Source organism: Pelecanus crispus, chromosome 1, assembly GCF_030463565.1.
Source record: "Pelecanus crispus isolate bPelCri1 chromosome 1, bPelCri1.pri, whole genome shotgun sequence".
NCBI lineage: Eukaryota > Metazoa > Chordata > Aves > Pelecaniformes > Pelecanidae > Pelecanus > Pelecanus crispus.
Genome location: NC_134643.1, coordinates 136,667,754 through 136,691,103, shown reverse-complemented (window position 1 = coordinate 136,691,103; position 23,350 = coordinate 136,667,754). Strand labels below are relative to the sequence as shown.

The following is a 23,350-nucleotide window of genomic DNA, read 5'->3' as shown; positions in this document are numbered from 1 at the left end:
GATTGGGTGACATTTTCTTTTAATAAATTAACATGTTTCCCAAGAACGTCTTCAGCTGTGATACGGAGCTTTAATGCTTTGCTTTTGTTTCTCCCAGGCCCAAATGTCTGAAACTTGTGTACTATTTTGGTTATGTTAGTCAGCTTTTGTTTCTCTCTTAAGTAGTTCTGCCATCATTCAGTGTGTCATGCATTAACTCTTGTTAGTTCCCATCTGTGATGTTAATTGTTTTAAGTTAATATCTCAAATAGTAATAAGTTAATATCTCAAAAAGGTGGACACCATTCTTAGGACTGGATACAGTGTTTCTCAGGGAGCATATACTGCTGTCCTGCAGCTGGTCACTGGGCATTCATCAGCACTGAACCTCTACAGTGGCAGAAGCCATAATCGATTAACATTCACTGAAATTAATTTTCAAGGAAAAGTTTTCATTTCCATTATCTATCCCCTAGGACTCTCCTGAGAGTGACTTACTCTAAGCCACAAACATCAAGTAGCTCTGACTGCTTCAGCATGAATTATAGTCAGTTCTGAAGGCTGTGGAGAATTGGATAAACATTAGGAATTATACTGGGTTTTTTGCTGATATCGACCTCAACTAACCAGTATGGCCACCCATTCATTCATTTTAATGTCTAGCTTAGTTTGTATCAAAACAAAAATTTGTGGCTTGCATCCTCTCCACATCTAAAATAATTTCCAAACAAATTATCATAGAAACGTAGAAGGATTTAGGGTGAAAGAGGCCTCAGAAGGTTGCCCGGCCCAGTTCTTCACTTCAAGGAGGGCTATCTTTGAAGTTAAATCCAGCTTCAGAGTTGCTCAGGACCTTGTCCAGCCATGATTTTCCTCACATCCTTGGCCTGGCCTTCCTGAAGATCTTGTAGCTGTCCATCATGGCACTCCATCATGCGCTGTCCCATGTGCACATCTCTGCAGTCACCGTGAGGTCATAGGTTTCTAAGACTGTGCATGGACTTATAATTCCTCCTGGTTGTTCCCTGTGCTGCATGTCTTTGTGTAGAGGCATTTGAGATAGGCTGTCAGTTGTCCTGCCTCCAAGGGGAATGTAGGAGCTTCCCCATCATGCTGTCCCCCAGTGTCTCCTCACTGCTCCTTGTAGTGTGACTTCTCTCCAGGCTTTGGTCACTGTCCCCAAAAGACCTAGCTTAAAGTTTTCCTCATTAAGTTAGCAAGCCTGATGGAAATGATGCTGTACCTCTGCTTTGGCAGATGGATCTTATCGCTTCCCACATTGTTACTGAGGAGACGCAAAGGATCAGTCCCCTTGACCTGCTGGCAGCACTGCCTCATGCAGCCCAGGATGCCTTTGACCTTCTTTGCCATGATGGCATTTTGCTGACAATTTGGTATCCACCAGTTTTGTGTCGTCAGCAAACTTGCTGAGGGTGCACTCTGCCCCATCATCCAGATTATTAATGAAGATGTTGAACAGGACTGGACCCCTGGGCTACACTGCTACTTGCTGACCTCCAACTAGACTTTGTTCCACTGATCACCACCCTCTAGGCCTGGACGTCGAGCCAGTTTTCAATCCACAAAGTTTTTCCAACCACTGGCTTATATTACTCCTTTCTTCTCTAGATTTAAGTACCTGTGTTGCCTACACTTTTCTCCCATGAATATACTTACACATGCTGATCAAGTCACCTCTCGGTCTTCTTTTTTGATGGTAAGAGGCTGCTCTTCAAGGTCTGTTGCTGTTACACATTTTTTCAAGGCCTTGAACTGTTGTTTATGGCTCTTCAGCATACCAGTTATTTTTCTTTTTTTTTAACTCTGATCACCAGGACTGTGTGTGCTCCAGTATCATTCTCACCAGTACCTTTGGAGAAATTCACCTCAGTATTCATACACAGTTCTTCAGTATTGAATCTCCACATCTTGCTATGTCTGCCTTTTAAAGCTTATGTGGAATAATTTATCTACCATGACTCCTTTTCAGCCGATAATTTCTGGCATACACTATCCCCATTCTGTAGGTGTGAACTACAGTCTTTGTTCCCAGTGTGTCGTTTTTGTTTTGCTGTACTAACATGTATTTTGTTTTGAATGAGCACAGTTTACCAAACCAATTTCCTCATGCTTATCATTATTTGCTGTTCTGCTTTTGTCGTCTGTGAATTTTATCTGAACTGATTTCTCTCTTCTACTAATCACTGATGTAAATGTTGAAGAGTGTGAGTGTAACCTTGTCTTTGTGATATGTTACCAGAATCCCTCTCTGTCCCATATTGACAAATGCTTACTTGACTGTCACTGTCATCACTTTGTGTCTCATGGATGATTTTTTTTTTTTTTGAGATGCTTCAACTTTGCACCTCTTAATCCATTTCACATGTATTTTATTAACACTGTGCAATGCTAATTCTGTTGCAGTGTCCTTTGGAAGTAAATCAAATACTGTTCAAGAGAGTAATTATAGTACCTCTACCTTTCTCAACCAAACTTGTAATCTTATAAAAAAATTAACTGTTGTGTTTGGTAAAGGCTGTTCTGTATAAAAGCATATTGACTGATGTTAATTACATTCCTGTTCTTAAATTCTTGCTCACTTAAAGTCCCTATCAGTATTTCTATTGGTTTTCCTCAGGTTAATATTAGACTGATGCATACAAATAGTTACATGGATCATTCTGGTTTGCTTGTATAACTATTTCAAGGAAAATTAGCATTTTGGTAGATACATGGGTCTCAGTCTTTTGAGGTAGTTGGGAAGTCCAGCAGGTAACGGATCTTCTGAGCTCTAATAGGATATTAAGTTCAAGCACTTGTTACATGAATATGCTGAACTTTGAAGGCCTATTACGTATTTTATTGCTAACAAAAAGATGGTTCTTCATCTTTATTTCCTACTAGAGTGTTACTGTGTTTTTCCAAAATACAGGAAAAAGTTATACTTTTGGGGTTTTGTGCCATAAACTATGTTGTTGTTTGCATAATGTTATTGACTCGGTTCTATGTTCTTAGTTAATATCTGTCTTAATTTTTCTTATTAGTGTTCTACTTCAGAAAACTTTTGATTTATGTCAGCAGCTGTCTGCTTTCAGTCTCCATTTCTTATACATCTGTTTTACACATTCTACCAAGTTAAAATTTGCTTTAATTTTCCTTACCTTAAGAAAAAGGACTTTCAAGTTGATTGGAACTGTTCTTTTACTCATATAAAATATAATCGGGTGATAATACTGGTTCCTAAGTAGTGGCAGTCTTCTACTCCAGTCATTTAATTTTTCTTTGCCTGTCATAATGAAATTCAGAATTTGTTTCAGACATACAATTTTTTTTATTAAGTATTCTCTCTAGATTTTAGAAATTACTTGTTCTAGAGACTTGGGACAACGTGTATGTCTACCACAAACTCAAAGCATCAGCACCATAGCAGCAAATTTTTTTTCTAGCAGACGGGAAGTAACAAGTAACCTGTTCTGCTCTCAGGAGATTGCAGTTGGAAAGCCCTCTTGGGCCGTACTAATTTCGGTACTGAGCTGTTGGCTTTAAAGGCCTTGCAGGTCTCAGTAGCAGGTAACCTTTTAAAAAAAGGAAGTATAGTGTATTTGAAGGATCATACTTTACCTGCTGCTTTTATGCAGTTTGTTCTTCCTGAATGTGATTTACTAGAGAAAAATTTCTAGTGTTATGTTAAAAAAAAAAAATTCTCTGTAACAAAAGTGTCCTGTTTATTTTGCTTGCTGTGTCTGTCACCAGTTTATAAGTGACAGAAAACAGTCTATTCCCCAGTCCCAGATTTTTTTAGTTGAAAGAGTTTGTGACAGGCCTGTATTTCTGTTGAGTTGGCTTGGTTTTGGTTTTGTTTTGGGCTTTTTTTTTTTTTTTTTTAATGCTTACACGGGATCATCAACTGCTTAGGGTCCATCTGGTTACTGTAGTTGCTGTCTAGAATAGTTTATGTTGAAGAAACTCCTGGATGTCTTCTGACCCAACCACTCCACTCAAAGCAGTTCCAACCTTGATGTTACGTCAGGTTGTTCACGGAGGTTCTACAACCTATCTAAGCAAGACCACTGTTGGGTGCAGACAGGTCAATTTTGTGCAGCCCTTTTTCGTACTCTTAACGTGGCCCTAATTCATCCTGAGTAGTCATGCAACCAGTTCCAGATGGTCACGTCCACTTTTGTGATAAAGGAGTAGTATTGGCTGGCTTCACATTAGTCCATTTGGAAATAGTTTAAATAATCTATGTTTTATGTAATTTGTTTCTATCCATATGAGTTGATGTGAGTTGTTATACTTACATACGGGGGGGGGGGGGGGGCAGGGAGGTTGGAGGTTGGATGTCCCTGTGTATCTGGGACTTTTTGGCTTGAGGCTCGGCAAGAATGGCAGCCAACTGATTGCACTGACGTAGTATTTTCTTTGCTGCTGCTACCGTGGCTGCTATTACTTCTTTAAACTACTTTCTGTTGTGGTTCTCTCTGAGCCCTTGTCCTTCTAATTTTTTTTCTTACTAACCTCAAAGCAGTTTTTAACAAAATTTATCATGTATTACATTGGTGTAAGCTTTGAAAACTTAAGTTTTACATTTAAAAAACATTGCCACATTTTAGGTGTCCGGCTTGCCATTTTGCATGCCAAATCGGTCTAAAGCTCAGTTCTAGCTGAAATTTTAACCTACAATGGATTAGCATTTTTTCAAGATTAAGGAAAATATGTTGTTTCTATCTTAAACTAATCCACAACAGTTCTTCTGAGATGCTGTTGTTCCTTTCTGGCTGCACTTGGGTGCTTGAGATCGAGCAGATCAGCCTGCTTTCTGTTCTTCATGGCAACTAGGAGATACACCCAATTTATAAGCCCTTGAAAAACTTAATTATTAATAGAAGAGACTACAAACTCTCTCTCTCTGTCTCAAAATTCCATCCTGTTCTGACCTCTCTTGTCACAGTCTCTGGCCTGCATCTGGACAGTGTGCCATGTATGGAGATTTTCCCTCAAAAGATGTTTGTTGTTAAAATGGAGATTGATACGGCATTGGGTATCAGATGTTGCTGAAGAAATCAGTCTCTCCTAAAGAAGTGAAGAGCTATGCAGTCTGACTGTAGTGGGAAAGGTAAATTAAATCAAGGCTGGGGGGAGGCAGAACAAGAACTCGCTTTTCAAAAAGAATAGGCAGGTCTAAGGGAAAGTTTGCGAGAGACCTAAGAGGACTGCAGAAAAGAGTTGTGGGCAGGTGTTGGAAGTAGCTACAGAAATGGATGGGTAGCTGAGGGGAGGCTAAGGAGGAAACCTGACCATCTTGGAACACTTACCAAAGGGATTTTTGAGACTTTCTAGTACCTTGCTTGATTCTCAGTTTAATCAAATAACAGTAGCAGGAAGAAAATGTAGTTATTTAAGGTGGAGTTAAGTAGGGCAGTATATGTTTATTATCTCAGAATAAAGTATGCTACAGATATATTTTAATTTTTCCAAATCAAAGTGTTATAAAACCAGAAGTTGCAGTTGAAGTGTACACATCTTGATATATGAACCTGCCTGGTGAGGTCCACCAGGCAACTACATTTATGCACAGTAGTGGTCATCTGAGGAGGAATGAATGGAAAAGGGGAAAATCTGATGTAATGTATATGAGTTTAATTGAAGCCCACAGGCATGAAAGTGCTTGAATTATAATCACGTTGCTTATTGCATGATACTGCAGTAAAAGCAGTGTTAGGGTTGTTCAGGTGACCTTGCCATACCTGAAATGCAGCTGCTGTGGGTTTGAAGTCTTTGACATTTAGCTCTGAGGAAGAGTATATATTTCATCCTTCCTTCCTCTTTTCTACTGGTTGTCTTTTGTCATCCTATGAAAATCCATCTAGATTTGATAATTTTACAAACCTTTAAAAAAATTGTTTAGTATGGAGCAGGAGCTAGACATGATTAAAAAACCCCAAAACAAACAAACCAAGTACGATTGCAAGAATTGAGTATAGATGAGTAAAGAGACCAGAACTGGCACATGAGACAGGAGCTGGACCTGGGTGGATGTAGAAGAAACTAAAAGCAGAGAAGCTGAATTGAGTGGAATTGACTGAATTAGAATATTCAGACGGAGTATCTGCTGGATAAGCACCTGGCTGGGCAGGTAGGCTTGAAATAGCATGAGGAGCCAGGCATGGATGAAGATCACCTGTGAGAATTTGGACAAGAAAAGCAAGCAATTGTATTTGAGTGTGATTGGTTTAATAAAAAAATATGAGAAAATTTCTAAGTCTTTGCCTGCCTCTGCTATTGACAAGTACTGGGCAAAATCTATAGCTTTCAGAGAAGGTGAAACTTCACTGTTATTATGGGTTACTCTGTTTATTTCAAGCAGCAAAATCTGTGTACTCCTTAAAACCCTATTTTGAAGAAGAATGGGCAGAAAGATGGAATTTTTTTTGTTGTTAATTTAAAAATAGAAAAGGGATCCTGATACTGCAGAGTTGGACATTTGAAAGTTGAAAAAAATCCTAGAATGAATACTGCTTACTTAAGTTTAATCCAGGTCATTTATGTATGATGTTATCCCATTCTGTCTTTTTTTTCAGTACATTGCAGCCTATAGGTTGGACAGCACTCATTAGATAAGCAGCTAGTCTGTATTTGTATTGCTTAGTGGATGCCATTTACCTTACTGAGTGCACTCTCTGAAACTTTGCCTAGAATTACTTGTTTTTCTCATGGAGTTTTCTGTGGCTCACTTCACTGTAGGATCAAGTGGCTCTTAAAGAACATCTTTACAAGAGCTGTGTAAAGCGAGGGGACAAATTATTATTTTTATTTTTCGGAGAAATGAGGCATAGGGGAATGAACATCAAACATGTCCATAAGTTTGGGTGCCCAATTTGTGAAGCAAAGGACCTGATTTTTCAGACTGTGTAGTATTGTGTAACTGCCTGAAGCACAGCTTTCAGCTTACAGTTGGGTCTACTCAAACTTCAGCATTGTGGACACTTTCAAATTTCACTGAAAACAGACTGATTCCTCAGGTGATCGTTACTTTCAATAAACTGCAAGCGACTTGTCCAGCAGCATGGAGGATCTGTGTAGCAGAGGTAGTAGTGCATTTGAGCTCCCTGGGGATGGCTTCAGTTGCCTTTAGCACTTTGTTTTCATTTCTTTCATTTTACTACATACTCTCCAGTGTTCACCGTATGTAGGGAGTAGTAGTCTTGTTCACTTTGCAAGCCTGTTTTATCCTAATGGCAATCCAATCCTTTAATGAGAATTAAAACATAGATGTGGTCCTTTAACTGTAAATTGACATGTGATTTGTATGTACAGGGAGCTGAAATGAGGATTACACTGCCTTCTGATTGCATGCTTCTTGCAGCTTAATGTATTTTTCATATACTCTGTATGTGAACATCCATTGCTGAAGGGTGCCATTGCACTTTATAGGAACCATATGCATACATCTGATGACAGAATTTGGCCTGTATAGAGACATAACTTGTTGTTTGGGTTTCTTTTTTTTTTTTAAATGGTATCATGAAAATCAAGCTCTCAACCAGTCAGTTCACTGTGGCATAATAAATGTTTCAGCACAGAACTCATGCTCCAGTAATATATAGCAAATTTATTGTGAAGTCAATTAGTAACATGTATTAGACTGTTTTCAGCACTTTTTTCTTAAGCAAAATTATTTCTCTATATTTGTAACATGTTTCTGAAATAATTGGTTTTAATGTGGTTTCTTAAAGTCTTAATAGAAGCCTATACTGAACAGTAAGTTCCTTAGAATTATAAAGAAAACAAGTTAAAAATTATTATTTTCTTAGGTATATAATACTATTCACAGGCAAATGTTTTAATACAGTAGGTATTCTGTTAGAAACCACCCGATCTGATAATTTTAAGAGAATTTTTTTCTTTTTAAGCAGTTGCTTCCTCTCTGATTTTGGATTTTAATCATAACTTGACTTAAGCTTTCGTGTCTTACTGATGCTGCCAGTGAGAGAACTTGAGCACTAAATAGTTTACTTAATTATCTGCTATAGAACAGCTGCTAATATTAAAAAATTACAAAAAATGCCATCTCATCTTTAGGTCCGCTACGGACAAAAAAAAGCAAAGGCAGATAAGATGACTGTAGCTCCCCTGTCTGCTTGGCACTGTCTTCCTCCTCCTCTCTCTCACTTTCAGTTTTCAGTGTAATGAAGAGCAGGAGAACAATATTCTGTAATTAAGGATTCCATTAAGTTGAAGAAAAGAGCAAATGGAGTTGTTTGTTCTCCTAGCTGAAAAAATTTGTCTGGGGTGGGGGTTAGTGGTAGTAGTGTAGAAAGAGAGAGAGGTGGGTGGAGAGACTAAGTCAGGGCTGTTTGTTGAATGTACTGTTAAGGACTGTTACCATCCTAATTAATCAAGTTAGAAATTACAGCTGTAGTCGGTTTCCCCCCAATTCTTGTTATCAATTTTCTTCTCTTTTGAGACAAAGCAAATATAAATTTTGTGTTCATTTGTCATTTGTTCTTTGACTTCAGCATCTCTGAAAATAACAATGTAGCACAAAAGACCAGTATTTACCTAGTTGTAATGTGGGTTGCCATGGTGTTTTGCAAATTATTGCAATTATGTTCACCATGCGAGTCGCCCTTGGTAACTGGCGAAAAAACTGATAATCCTGTTTTGAACAAAAGGTCAAATTGCTGAATAGAAAGTCTTGATTAACTAAAAGATGTACAAAGTGGAATTATTTCCTACCATTCAGAAATAGTTCTTGATCGGGTTTGGGGGAGGGGGTGAGTAAGTACATCTGATTACTGAAGTACAAAGCATTGAAAGGATGTTGTCTTGAGCCTTTCATGTAGTCTTAATGGTGGCTTTTTTGTCAAATTTACCCATTTGCGGCATTGAAAGAGGCAGCTGCATTTAAGCTTGAGAGATGGTGCTTTTTCAAGAGTTCAGTGCATGGAAAGTTCTCAGCAGTATCTGCAGTTTACTATTAGACCTTCAGCTATTAAAACTGATGTGCTGCATTTGAGCCCATAGCTCTTGGTGCTTGTAAAACCCTCTGACTGATGATCTAATAAAGTGCTCTTACCGGACAATCTCTGATCAGATACTTTAGGGGGAAAAAAAAAAAAAAAAGTAACCACAGCTCTGAAAAGGATGGGGGTGGAAACACATGGCTATACTGAAAAGTTTGCTTTTGTAATCTGCAGTGGAAATATTAGTAAATATGACTTTATTTTCAGTTTAAGTACTTTAAAGGGCCAACATATTGCTCCAGAAATCGTTTTGATTTACATTTACAAAAGTAAAAATTAATCTGAAAAGATGAAAAGTTCTTCGTAATCACCAGTCCTCAACAATTACATACAAATATATAGAGGGAATGGTCCTTTTCCTGTCATCGTGTTCAAAACACTGTGACGGATTTCCTGCACTTTAATGCTGTGAATTTTCTCTTTCCTTTTTTTTCCTGGGGGGGTGGGGGGAAGAGGTGAAGAGGATTAAGGGGTTTTCTTTTTTAATTATTCTACTTTTTGTTTTTAAATAGCTACCTGGAAATTAATTCTTAAAACTTTGGAGAGCCTGTGTGAGAGCAGCATGAAAGCAAAGTAAACCTGAACAAGTTTGTGGGTTTACATTCTGCATCACCTAGCAACCCCCTGGCTCAGCCAGTTCTCTTGTCTGCCCCCAGTCCTGTTTACAGACCATTCAGACTGCTCTTCGAAACCATGAAAGATATTCAGTTTCATTAGTGCCATTCTCAAGGAGAAAATAATTAAACTTAAATGAACAAACACTGCTTAGTGATGCTTTAAACTTCTCTAGTTTAAGGTGACCAGACCATTGAGACCGCTTTCTCTGCCATTACCTTTCACTCCATTGAGCTCCTCTAAACTTAGGTATCTATGTATGTATGTGCATTATCATTTCTGAAGTTTTCAGAACTGTATTAACTCCTTCAGTATTTAGAGATGTTCATAACCATATTACAAAGATAAATGTTTCACATAAACAATCTTTTTGTCTCTCTACCAACTTGAAATGTATACTTGAGTTGACAAACCTTACTGTTACTGCCACGTACATGAGTTAAATCTCTGTGTGTACTGTATTACATCTAATGTCATATTGAACCTCCTGCAAGTCAAGTCTGTGACAGAGGAAAAATTCAAGGACTGTACAAATGTTTGAGGGGAGAGGGAAGCGGACAGAATTGTGGAAGAACGTGGGGGGGAGTAGAGTGGTTTTAGCTTTCTAACCAAAGTAGAGGCACAGATTTTTAAGAAATCTTGAGTTCTTACTGTTTGTACGTTGCTAGATTCTTTAACAAGCAATACATGGATGGGCTGTATGAGCTCTTTGTGCTTTGTTGACAGTTGACAGGCAAAGCAAAATTTTTTCTGAAGCAAGGTACTGTACTTAGTTATGACCTATTATAGAATGTGGCTTGCTTTGAATAGGGAGAATATTTTGCAGAATGGACTTGAATATTCTTCTAGAGGTTTTAGCTCTCCATATAGAAATGCATGACATCTTTCACTGATCCTTTTCTCAATGTAGCTTTCCATATGTAGTCATCTTAAGTATGCCTTCTCCCAGTGGCTTGCTTGAAATCCAGTTTAGCTGTTTTCAGATTGTCTTAAGTAAAACAAAATTGTTGGTTAATTGCTGGTTCTCTTTGTGAGCAGTGTGTTAGCCTATGAACGCTTGTGCACTACTTTTTAATGTTTTGGGGTGTGAATTTTGGTGCCTAGAGCCTTTTTTTACTGAAGGTAAGAAGACCAAGGTATTGGCTTTGATGTGAAGTAAAGCAGAACATACTTGCTAATTTAGTTTATAATGTACAGCTGTTAAGGTTGGAATTTGTCCACTTGTGGTGCTATTACAGGTGTTTAAATGAGGGCCACTGTTTGCATCAAACCTATCATAAGGGTTTGGAGTGCTCTATTATCCTTTCAGCAGGCTGATGACAGAGCCTGGTCTTTGCACAAATGAGATCAATAAGTTTCAAATAACTTGTATGAAATGACATGTGACTGTACATTTAAAGATGTCTTTTTAAAAAAATCAATTTTTAATAACATGTAAAACCCACACATTGACCTACAAGATACTTTTCACTTCTGTCTTGTTTGATAATTTTGTTTAAAACATTTTTTACGTTAGCTTGAGCATTTGGGTTCTTTTTCGGGGGCGTAGGGTGTATTTCTTGCTTCTTCCATTATCTTCTGCTTTGATTCCCACCCCCCCTGAGACTTTTAATGGTCAAACTGATATGACAGATACTGCTGAGTGTAATATTCTTCTAGAGGTTAATGAAGTTTTCTTTCAGTCTTGGGTGGTTTCTTTCAAAATTTTTTTTTCAGTTCTGGATTAGAAAGCAATTCAAGTTCTATTATTTTGGAGTATCCAAATCACAAAATACCACTCTTGAAAATCTACAAGCTTTCATTTTCATTAGGCTAGAAATAGGCATATGATATTTTGTGGCTGATACAGATAGGACCTTGAGGTATGTGAGTACTGAAGGAACTCCTAAACAGTATGCTTATGGGACAGAATTTTGTTGTAGGCTAAATCCTTTCATGTTTATGTCCATTTTCCCTAATATCCGAAGGGAACCAGGTTTGGATCTTTTCTTTGGGTGTTTTAGATCAGAGCAGTTGGGTGCAAAAGGTGAGCTTCACTTTTCGTGATGGCTGCCTGGAACTCACGTCAGCATTTCTAGCATTCCAGTGTCATTGGCTTTTTCAAGATAGAAGGACACTTCGTGTTCTTCAGAGAAACTCAAGTAGTATTTATTTCCTCTCTCATGCTTTCTCTAAGGTAGCAAGTTAGTGTACCTACATTGCCCTCAATTACAGTTTGTCTAGTTGCTTTGGACCTTCACAGTCTGGTCCTTCAAAGGTGTGGTTCCCATTGACTCCAGTTACCTTTGAGTCAGTTTGGGCTGGCAGCTTTCCAGTGGGGAACTGAGACAACAGATACAAGTGTCTCTGAGAACAGGAGGTTTCAGTAGATACTATTTTGGAGAGGGTATCCTTCTCTTTTACCAGCAGTACTTGTCTCATTGGGTGGTAAAGTGATCATTTGCCTTCCACTAGGAAGTTGTTGGCTAAGACGCTTCAATTTGATAACATCCTTTAATGTGGTTCCTGTGATAATAATACTGGATATATAACCAACCATCTCCAGGATCTGTACTGCTTTCAAGTAGAACACTTTCAAAAGCAATTCATATCTCCTTGTTACTATTCTTTCATTTAAGAGATAGTTTTGTATTTTTCCTGAAAGATCACATCTATCCATTAATCAGCCTGGATAATGCTGAATTCAAGAGGAGCAGAATGAACCATCCAGGAAAGGAATTTCCTTTTTTTTTATAAGGGTTTTTTTATCTACTCCATCCCACAGCTGAATTCAGATCAGTTATATAGGCCAAAACTCAAGAAGCTCTGAAAATGAGGAAGTGCATCGAAAAGAAATTGAAATCGTATCTTCAGCTTCCATTGAAGTGAGGCAGTATGAAATGGACTGTGAAATGCCGTGGTTCTTGTTTACTTTTCCCCTAAATTGGATGATCAGGTTACATCAGACTCTAAAAATACTCATACTGGGAAATGTAACCTATTTTTTCTGGATGAGGAACTAGCTATAATATTTGTTGTGTAGAAAAAGAAAAATGAATGTGAAGTCAATGGCCAAGAGTGAGTTGATAAAATAGTTCCTTATCTTTACTTGTGATCTGAATAGTCATATACCACACTGGATCTATGATCAGGTCTCATAATGAACTATAGTTAGTTTTATGTATAAATTTCAGGACCAAATTTCAGTTATCGTTACTATAATAGTTAGTAAAATTATGTGCGTTGCTTCTTGAAGTTCAAAGCCAAGTGTACACGATATCTAAGAAAATACCAGAGAACATGGAATGAGCATTCCCTGGGTAAGGGATTTAAGCTGTAGGATAAATTTATAAATGAATTTATGCAAACCTAAGGTGTTTCACCATTCTAAGCATATGTTGCAGTATCTTTCCTTTCAGCTAGAATAGGCTTGGCAGCATGTAACGTGGTACCTATCCCACTTAAAATAAAAAGACAAAAACTTTAGTCAGCCAGCATCAAGAATAGACTCTTGACTCAGCTCCTTTTATAAAACAATTTATTTGAAGAGTCTGTGAAAATACTAAAGGAGTTTATTACTGGGAGATAATTACAGCAGTATAAAGCCTTAAAACAAAACATCCTCAAAGATAATCTTTGTTTTATATACTCAAATTTAAGTATAAATATGTTAGATAACTTGGTTTTAAGGGATTTTTGACTCAAAAGTTTTGGTTATGCCTGGCAGTTCAAGAGAACTTGCAGACACTTCATTCTGAAATTCTTTTACATTTTGAAACTCTAGGATGAAAGTCAGACATACCTTTTCTCTAGTAAGGGATCTCTTGAACTTAACATTAGGGCTTCTGACTGACTTAGTACATTTTGATCTCTTTGTAGTAACATATTAAAGAAGTGGAGAGAGCTTTTCCAGTAATTTCTTGTTAAAGTTTTGACAAAGTAGAAAAGAAGGTTGGAATGACTAGTATATCAATAACAATGTCTATCCATATACTAATTTGAGATGTAAATATGTCTGAACCTACTTACTGAAGAGGCTTTGCAGGTCCCCTAGATTTCCTTGAAATATAAAATGAGATCCTCCTCATGGTCTCACAGATGTATTTTTTTATTAGTGCTTGGTATCTGGTTTGCTTGTGGAATATTAAGCCTTGCAGGATCCTGAAAAAGTTGCTGACCCAGAATTCTGCATCACTGATTGCTTCTAACTCCATTACTCTGGTTTTTAGGGTTGGTTTGCATGATTCTTGTCAATAGAATGTGCCTGCTCATTCCTTATCAAGGAGATAATCATTGACAGGAAAAATGTCAAAATAGGTAAGATGCTCCACATGTGAAGCTGCAGGCCCCCCTTCTATCTCCAGAGCTAACTTCTGGTAGTAGTCTTTTATAGAGCTAAAAAAAAAAAGTCTGTTTCCTCAGAGAAGTTGGCAGTTGTATGATTTTATAAAGGCTTCATTTCTGATGGTGGTCATTTTGTTAGGGGGTGAGGAAGGAAGCCTGATGGCTCATTTTCCATATATGATGCTCTTCTGTGACAGGATATTCTTTTTGGTTTCCCTCAAATTTCTTTCTGACAAGATTATCTCCAAATTTCACCTTGATGAAGAATTTACTTGTCTTTTCTTTCCCCTGCCCAAACAGGGTAGGTGACCAAGAGGTAGGTTTTTAGACATCATGAGGTGTTCCTTTCGTATGTCGATTCAGTCTTTTATAAGTTCAGATAATTCAGTCTCCAGGTTGTTTGTATTAGTAGCTACAAGTTCCAAAAGAATGGCCATCTGTGCTCAGGCTGTCTAGGAGATGCATAGACTTCACTGAGTCCAATGTCTTAAGATATCACCTGGGCGGAACCCTCCTGATCAGAGTGTTCTCCACTGAGTCTACTTTGTTAGTCTCCCTGATAAATTACTCCATCCATAAGACTGATCAAGCAACTATCTGATGTATCTTTGCACTTGCTCTGGAAGGACAATCGGAATGAAGCAGCTAGCTGGAAGCAGCTAGAGAAAGTATATGAAGCAGGCAGGCACTAGGATACCGCAAAGAATTACTTTTCCTGCAGATGAGAATAGTGTTTCTAGTTATGCCAGTCCTAGCCTCATCAAGTCCTCCATCTGGAGAAACCCTTTAAAAAACTGAATGAGTCTGTACCTTTCTTGTGTCTAGCAGCAGTAGAACTGGTTTCTTTGTAAGAGACATCTTCTGAGGTTTTTACCAGGTACATTTCCCCATGAAAAACTGGGATGTTGCCTAAGGGACCTGAGTTATGCTGGACTTTACATCGCGAAGTGGGTAAAGTTTCCCGTGTGTAATCTTATTTCACTATTTATGATAGCATCCCGGACCTGAGGGGATTTCTTCTTGGGATTGTAGCAGTGGCAGGTAGGTGTCACTCAAGTCTGTGCTGTCTACTGAAATTCCAGTGCATGACACTAGTTCTCACACTGTCATTCAAATTTTCATTGCTGCCGAGATCTCACCAAGGTGGTGCAAGTGCATTGGATCAAGTCAGTGTTATTGCTAGAGTATTTCTTTGTTGTGAATAGGCAAAAAAGTAGATTAGAAGTTGAAATTACTTTAAAGTAATAGGGTTTCTGGTACACAGCAGAAAAACTTTCCTGACGACAGCAATAGCTCATCTTTAAGTTGATACTGATACCACTTTTGGTGTTTCAAGTGTAAAATTGTGATGTTATTCTCAAAAGAAGTAGCTGCTACTAATAGTCAAAACACTTGCCGAAGAATGCGCAAACAGAGGTTTTGGCTCAAGTTCTAATTCTGAGATGCTGCATACTACTAAGGAACGTTTGTTTATCTGCTCCCTCAAACCTTCAGATATTTACAGAAGGCACAGACAGATGGAACAGGGAGAACACACCTGCAATGTAGAACAAGTTATTGCAAGTGGAACTGATAACTTTCAGGTCACTGAGTCAAGTCCGCTCGCTGTTGCCACAAGAAATTTCATATAAAATATGTCATAAAATTATCTATCTTTTAACATTGCATGGGGTTATCAGTAGATTTGATAGTTTATCAAGTAGTGCGATATTGGTGACACCTCATCCTTCCAGGGAATTTAAAGCCACTTCAACCAGATTTGTGCTGTTGGGCAATGCTATCCATAATAATGGACATTGGCAGGAAAATGGGGTTTGAAGCTTCTGGCCTTGGAATTAATGGAAATAATATGCTTTTGTAAGAGTAGTCTGAAAGGAGAGGTCAGTTTGAAGTTAGAGTGGCTTGATTAGTAACTCACAATGATGCCTGAATCGGAAAATTTTCATTGTGTTGTCTCTCACGTTCAGCCTTACAAAAGCTGGTTTGCTCATCACTGACATGAACCAGCAAGCTTATACTGGTTGACTAGGAAAGCACGTCCAGATTGTGTTCCTACACTTCCCTTGTGTTGGGTTTGATGATCTAAGGTGATAATTTCAGCTCTGCAGTGAAGAAGCCATGAATTTTGGATCCAGTGTGCTTGAGGTTAGGTATCCCAGCCATCTGGAGAGTGAACGTCATCCACCAAGATTCCATTTTCAAAAATCCACATTAAGATTGTCTTCAATGGAGACTAAGATTGTAGAGAAGCAAGCACTAATTACATTTTAAATTCAACTCGAAAGTGACTGACAGTGACCTCTGAATAATTTTCAGTGCTTGCAGCTTTCTTCTTTTTACTACTGCATTTTTTCATTCCATGTGAACTTTTAAAGCATTGTAGTCCCTCAGCATCTAGACTGTCTGCAGGCAGGAGCAGATACGGAACTGTTGTAGTGAAGCACACCCAGTCCTCTACTGTAGCTGGCAACCAAGCTACATTGTGAAATGTAATTTGTAAAAACTATTAAGATAAAGCTCAATAAATGTATGTTGTTGACTCCTGCAACTTCTGTTTGAAAGGCTGTTCCAAAACCACTTGCCTCTGTATTTTGGGGTAATATTTATAATGCGTGTTGATCACTAGAATGTGAGAGGCTAATTCTCAAGAACAGACTTACAAAGAAAGAAAATTACTTTTGACTTGCAAATTTCTCCCCATTAGCTACAGTTTGTGGACATAGTACTCTTCAGGGATTTTCTTTTATATTGAGCATTTACTTCAGGGTTTCTTTGCATACATTTTTTATTTTATTTTAAAGTGAACTAAGCATTTGTAGACAGAATGTTTGGAAATGCTAGTTGCTTTTTTTTCCCCCTATCAACTTGTTATTTCATTTCCCACAGTGTTGCAGACACCAAGTAGAACAAAACTGAAGATTTCCTATTATGATTTTGTTTGATCTATTTCAAATTAATTTACAGACTCAGTGATAGCTGCTGGGAAATGAAGGATTGGTTTTGTTTGGTCAGTGAAGACAACAGGCATGGATCAAATAAGGGTTAACAATAATGCACTTGAACAAATTGAATCTGAACATAATACATGTGTTGAATTTGATTGCAACATGCATGTCCATGGAAAAGTTTTTTGTTTAAAACAAATCAAAGCTATGGCTTAATTATCAAAGCAAAACAAGAGACATAAAGAGCTACATGTTTCTGATACTGCTTTTTTCAAAAAATAGCTCCCTTCACACAGTTATCTACATGTTTAATTTCCATGCATAATAGCAACAGTTATTGTTGTCACTTGTTAAGAGAGATTAACAGATATTAAGTACAAACGCACGCAAATAAGGCCTGAATAGAGAGGTGACAAAGAAGAAAAGACCTCTTTAATGTTAATTATAACTGGCAGGAAGTATATACAAATGACATTAACTGTTTTCTTTATGAATTGAAGGGACATTTAGTTAGTTAGTATCTACATAACACATTTGGGTTTTTTTATTGTAGGCAACAACTTAGATCTCTGTTTTTTAAATACAGTTTATTGAGAAATGTACTGTTCAGTGAAAGTTGTATGTTTTGATCATTATTTCTCAGTAGTTGAAAACAGGTATAATAGTAAGCTGTTGAATTTGAAGGCTTATTTTTATCCTAAGCTATTGTTTTTAGTTTAAGCAGGGTTTTTCAGTCTTTTTTCATCTGTATTTTGTGACCAGCAAAGTTCCCAGCACTTTCTTCAACGGTGACTGCATTAAACCGAAACAATTGCATAAAGAAACTTGCTTCAAATGTGATTATTCAATGGTAGTTTGGGTGGACCATCTATGCATTCCCTTATCAGACAATAGAAGCAGTACTTTGGAAGTGGTGTAGTCCTTTGTTTCTTAATTGTTAGCTAAAAATGCCAATAGGTGGCAGAAAACACACTGTTACTTTTATCGTGCGTTATTTTCATGGTTGTCTATTTTTGAGTATTCTGCTCAGCTGAAGTTGGGATGCTGTTTCCATTCCAGGCTTTGTTTTTTCAGTTGCACTTGCATTCCCTTACTAAATACCTTACTATCTGGCAGCTTCCATGCTTTGTTTTTCTAGTATAATAAATTGTTTTAAAGTTCAAATGTAGTCATTTAATACGTTTTGAGTCATGAGTGTTCTCTTTGTGCACGTAGAATCTTTTTATACTTCCAGCTGAAACAATTACGCTCTTAAACAGGAGGGTTTTGGAATGGGTGAGGACACCCTCTGCACCTCCCCCTGCCTGGCTGTGTATTTTGAGGCCCTGTTTGTGTCAGACTGCAACCAGATGTTTCATAGGAAGGTAGAGATGCCACATAATAAGCAAATATGGCATAAACAGCTTTCCACACAGACCATAGCTTTTGTCTCTAAGAATTAAGTTAATGGGAGGTCTGTGACAATTCATTATCCTTTCCAGAAATGTTTTTGTGTTTTCCCTCACAGTGGCTCTAATGATATTGTCAGTACTCACATAAGTGAGTGCCTGAAGATCTCAGTGCTATCCTCGAGTACCTTTTTTCGGTAGAAAGTTATTTCATGTCTATTAAAATTGAGTTATTTTAAAAATGTGAGGCAACAGATTAACACCTTCCTCTTTTAGAAGTAAATCTTAGGTTATTGCAAAACCAAAGCCTAAGGACTAGCTTTTTCACTTGAGGCTCATTTGTGTCTGCTGACTCCAGAAGACGCAGGTCAGGTGTCTGTGTTACTCAGGTCTTAAATTAGGACTTTTCGTGGTGAAGCATCTGCTGATGAAGTAGCTCAGTCTTGTTGAGCAGTGTCTGTCTTTCTAATATCGCTTGTGAAATATTTGTCATAAATAATTTGTACGTGACAAGGAGAGTGGCACTAGGACTGCTAGGGCAACAGTTGTGCAAGAGACCAGAATTAAATCCACAGAAGATTTCTGAATTCTTGGAATTTTCTCACCGTGCAGTATTAAATATGTAATGATTTATGTTGTTCATCCACATAACAATAAAATTCAAACATAGTGATCAGATTCACTGATCATACTGTTTCCAAAAAACTTGCTCTGACATTAGGTGTGCCCTTATTTTATTAAGAGAGTCTAGAGCAGGGTTTGCCTCATCTCAAAATCTGTTAGGTGAATTGCTTTTTGGAGATGCTTTTTTTTTCCTCCATCTACTATAAATGGATCATAGGGTGACTAGCTTACACTGGGTATCAGGCTTTTAGATATCCAAAGTTGTGCATATCTTAATGGTCTCTTTCTATTTCTGCATTATGGACTTGAGCACACATTTTAGGTAGTGCTGTACATCTTGCTGTTGGTGTGAAGTTCCCCACAGAGTTTTTCTGGTCTGCCCACATGGGCATAAAAGCTCCTCTCCGCAAGAGCAACAGGAAGTGTTTTGATGGGTTTGGCACCGAGTGGGATAACATTGAGAATATGACATGGCTGGAGAAATGGTGAAAGAAGAGAGGTCTCTGGAATAAATGAAGTTATTTGGAAAGGATTTGAGGTTTCATCTTTAAAAAAAAAAAAAAAAAACCAAAAAAAAAAACCAAACCAAACCTGAATCAGACTTCTAGTGCTTTTGAAAAGATTATAGAAGAATATATTTTTAAGTTGAAGACAGGGATAAAGCTGACAAACTTGAAAGAACACAGTGTTCAGGTTTAGAGAACAAGCTGCAAAAACAAACAAAAAAATCTCTGCATACTCCAAAGCATTTCAAATAAAGTAACTCAGATCTCTAACTTTAAACTAAGCTACTGACATGGTCATATTGAATCAGGATGCTGGATTACGGAGGTACAAAATACAGATTCAGTTTTGGCCATGCCAGTGAGGAAAGAAAACATAAGTCATGTCTTACTAACAAATTTGCTTTGCCAGCAAACCAGAATCTCCAGGAAATGAAAGCTGGAAAAGATATATAGTTGCAGGCTTTTGTTATTGACTTGTAACCAAGATGGCGATAGTGACAATAGTGCTCTGAGTGGAGCTGTGGAAACTGGAAGGGTAGGAAACATGATGATAATTGGAAACCTGAGTTGCCACCATGGAAATTAGGTAGAGGTTGTTGCCAGAGCGTAATGTTGGGACAGCTTGTTAAAGAGCCAGTGGGAAGGGAAGCAAACAACTTTTTGAGTTGTCCTCTGATTCATAATACTTCTGTCAACGTACCAGGAATCCTGGTATGGTTAGATTAAACTTCTTTGCAGAGGCAACAAAAACAAATTTTGGAAACAGAGGCAAAAATAAACAGTTGCTATTCCCAGCAGAGGCATCAACAGCTCATAATCTGAAATGCAGAGTTTGACAGTGCTGAGCTGCTCAGGGGTGGTAAAAGCAGGAACTGTTTGAGTAGAGTTGCAGGAAGACCTTGTGATACCAGGTTGACTTGTCAGTTAACAATGGAAGATTAAATCCTCTGCCAAGTAATGTTAAGCGATGCAGATGCTAAAAGCCCAGTTCTAATTTTGCATACAATGTGTGTATTGACTTACTACTGAAGAATAAACTTATAATTCTTGGATAATAATAAATATCTTTCTGGAAATGACTGCTCAGTGCTCAGATGCTCAGTAGTGCTCCAGGCAAACAGAACTTGAGGAAAGAAAGGAGCAGAGAACAAGATGGTAAATAGCATCTTGTTTCTGTATAAATTCATGTTTTTCTAGCATCCTGAATACAGTGTGCAATACTGGTTTCCTCTCCCTCCCCATTTGTCCCATTTTCCCCCACTGCCTCGTTTCAAAAAGGACCAGGAGGAGATTCAGAGAAGGGCAACAAAGATGTGGAGTGGTTTCCATGCAAGGAACAACTAAGTAAATTAGGACTGAGGTTTGGAAAAGAGTTTGATTGCAGATGATGTGATGGAGGTCTGTAAAATCATGAGTGGCATGGAAAAGGTGAATGCAGAATGATTATTCCTAGTCTATCCTGATACAAGAGCCAGAAGGCATTAAGAAAGAAAATCTTTTTTTCGTGTGTTCAAGAAAAATAAGATACTTTTTCATACAGCGTGTAGTTGTTCTGCAGGATGTTGTAGATGCTAAAAGTTTACATTGGTTCAAAAAGCACTTGAGGTTCACTGGGATGGGCATAGTAATGCATCCATCACCACTGAATATAGAGATGGTGATTCAGATGGCCCTTGAGCCATTTCCAAAAGCTGGGAAAATCTTCTGGAAAACTTATACTGTGTGCTTTCTCTTATGGTATTCCTTAGGAGTCTGCTATTGGTGGTTTTTAGAGATGAGGTGTGGTATTGGTTTAACCTATGGTTGGACCTGGTAGAAAAGGTACATCCTTACCAAGCCCAGAACCATTCTTTCTTTCATACTCTTAAGAGAAGCCTCGCATTGTCTCCCTGAGCTGATGTAGAGCGAGCTGGCTCAGATTTTATTTCATTTTAACTTGGCAAAATGTTAGTTTTTCCTAAACAAGTCAGTTTACATTGAAGTCTCGATAGCTTTCTATACAAAAATTATTTAAAAAAAAAAAAAGAGAGAGAGAGAAAAGAAAAGAAAGCTTCTGGCTGTCATCAGAAAACCTAAAAGTTAAAGCTGTTTTTCCCCTCCAAAATGCAAGCAAGGAAATGGCACTTTACTTCAAAATTTAATTTATTACAGGTCTCTGGGGTGTCTTGCTGTCTGGTCTACATAGTTGTATGAAATAATTCTGTTATATGTTAATGTTGTTTGAACTGGAGAAGAGCAGAGGTTTCAGTATATTTCAAGGAAGGGATGACTGCAGTGTGCAGAATGTGGGATTCTGAAGCAAGAAGACTTCAGCTTTGCTCTCCACCATTGACTGTGTTACCTTAAACAAGGACCTTCACCTCTTTATACATATTATAGTATCAGCTTCACAGAGGACATTAAAGTTGGGACTTTTTTTCTTCCTTGAATATGATTCATTGTTTAGGTGGGTAAAAAGAACCTATAACTTGAATTTATGGTAAAAATGTATTTTCTTCTACGTTCTCCCTTTCTGTAGGGTTGGTTAATATGTGAGGAGCCAACTTGCCAGAATCGAACCCGTCGACTTCCCCTGAGTTTTTCCCGGAGTGGCCCTGTGTGCCAGGCCTGCAGGAAGGCTGTTCTGAGACCTGAGGTGAGTGTTTTAGGACAAAGCTTTCACAGCAGTGGAGCAGGATTCTCATGAAGCTCGCCTCTCTCTCAGCTCTGCCTTTCAAAGGTAGCAGGATTAAGCAGGAATTTTTAATTAGTTTATTAGTTTAAAGGGGACTGTCTATGCTTTTCCTACTCCACATTTAAGCTGCGTCCTCACTGCTGTTAAGAGAGCATGCCATGCAGCTGCTGTGTTTGGAAATTTTCCAGCTGACGAGCATTTGGTCAGCAAACCAGAATTTGCTGGAATGTTTCTGCCAGAATACAGGTAAATTAAAATAGACAAACAAAAACAACCTTCTGAAACAAAACCAACTGCCTGCTTTTCTGCTGACTGGTTCTTACCTGGCTGAATTTGGTGCTAAGGAGCTGGAGGTGGGCTTTCATGCCATCTTCTGGGTGTACTCTAAAGCAGTAAGTATTTTCGGGAGATGAGAAGTTCTGGGTTCTGCACATTTGGATTTGGCTCCATGCCTGAAAATGGTAGAAGCTTTTAAACCTCACACTGAGCTAGATGGTCTGATCTTCCCGAGTTCAGGACTGCCTGCTCCACCCTAGCTCGTTCTCTTGGATTCTGAGATTAAAGGAAGCTGATTCTGTTTCATGTTGTAAAATTCTGGCAAAGGACTTCAATTTCTTTCTTAGGAAAAAGAGGGAAGAAAAAAAAAAAAAAAAAAGAAGAGTTTAACATTTAGAAGTCTTGACATTTTCCAGAATTTACCTAAAACAACCAAAGAGAGAGAGAAAGATTCCATAAAGAAAATAGGGAATCTTTGATTGGGGTTTGTTTCAGGTTGTAATAAGTGTTTAAATTATCCTTGCTTACATAAAACTTATAAAAATCAAGGGTTTGAGGTGGGGCTGTCAAGTGAATGCTGTGAGCAACATTATTTTATTTACCACATGAGATTTTTTGGTCCCTCTTATTCAGTACTGCAGATGTAAAAAGTCAGGATAAGCGACAGTAAAAATCAAGGGACTGAAACAGCATTGTCAGAGAAAGACTGATAAAAGATAGCCATTTTTTGCATTAGTGGTAAGTTAATGTTGAAGAACATAAGAAGATCATATAATGAACAGCATTAAAAAGTGGGTAAAAATGAGTGGAAGGTTCCCAGTGTCCTAACACAGGAATCAGGTGATACCACATAAAATTTAAAATGAAGAAAAGCAAATCCATCAGAGAACAAACCTTTCATCTGTGCCGTTATTCTGAAGTGTATTGCTGTAAGAAACTTAAAGCCAATACCAGCGGAAAAAGAGACCGAGGCTTATATGGGTATTAGAAGTGT

The 23,350-nt window shown here is 37.9% G+C and overlaps 1 protein-coding gene across 2 annotated transcripts in view; it reads left to right on the top strand.

The window, feature by feature from the left end:
- Positions 1-23,350, top strand: part of POLA1 (DNA polymerase alpha 1, catalytic subunit) — a 206,813-nt gene that overhangs the window by 117,824 nt on the left and 65,639 nt on the right. For both annotated transcript variants that reach the window (XM_075718412.1, XM_075718403.1), the window contains exon 35: positions 21,925-22,041. In XM_075718412.1, the coding sequence (XP_075574527.1) occupies positions 21,925-22,041 (117 nt within the window). The remainder of the gene's footprint in view (positions 1-21,924; positions 22,042-23,350) is intronic.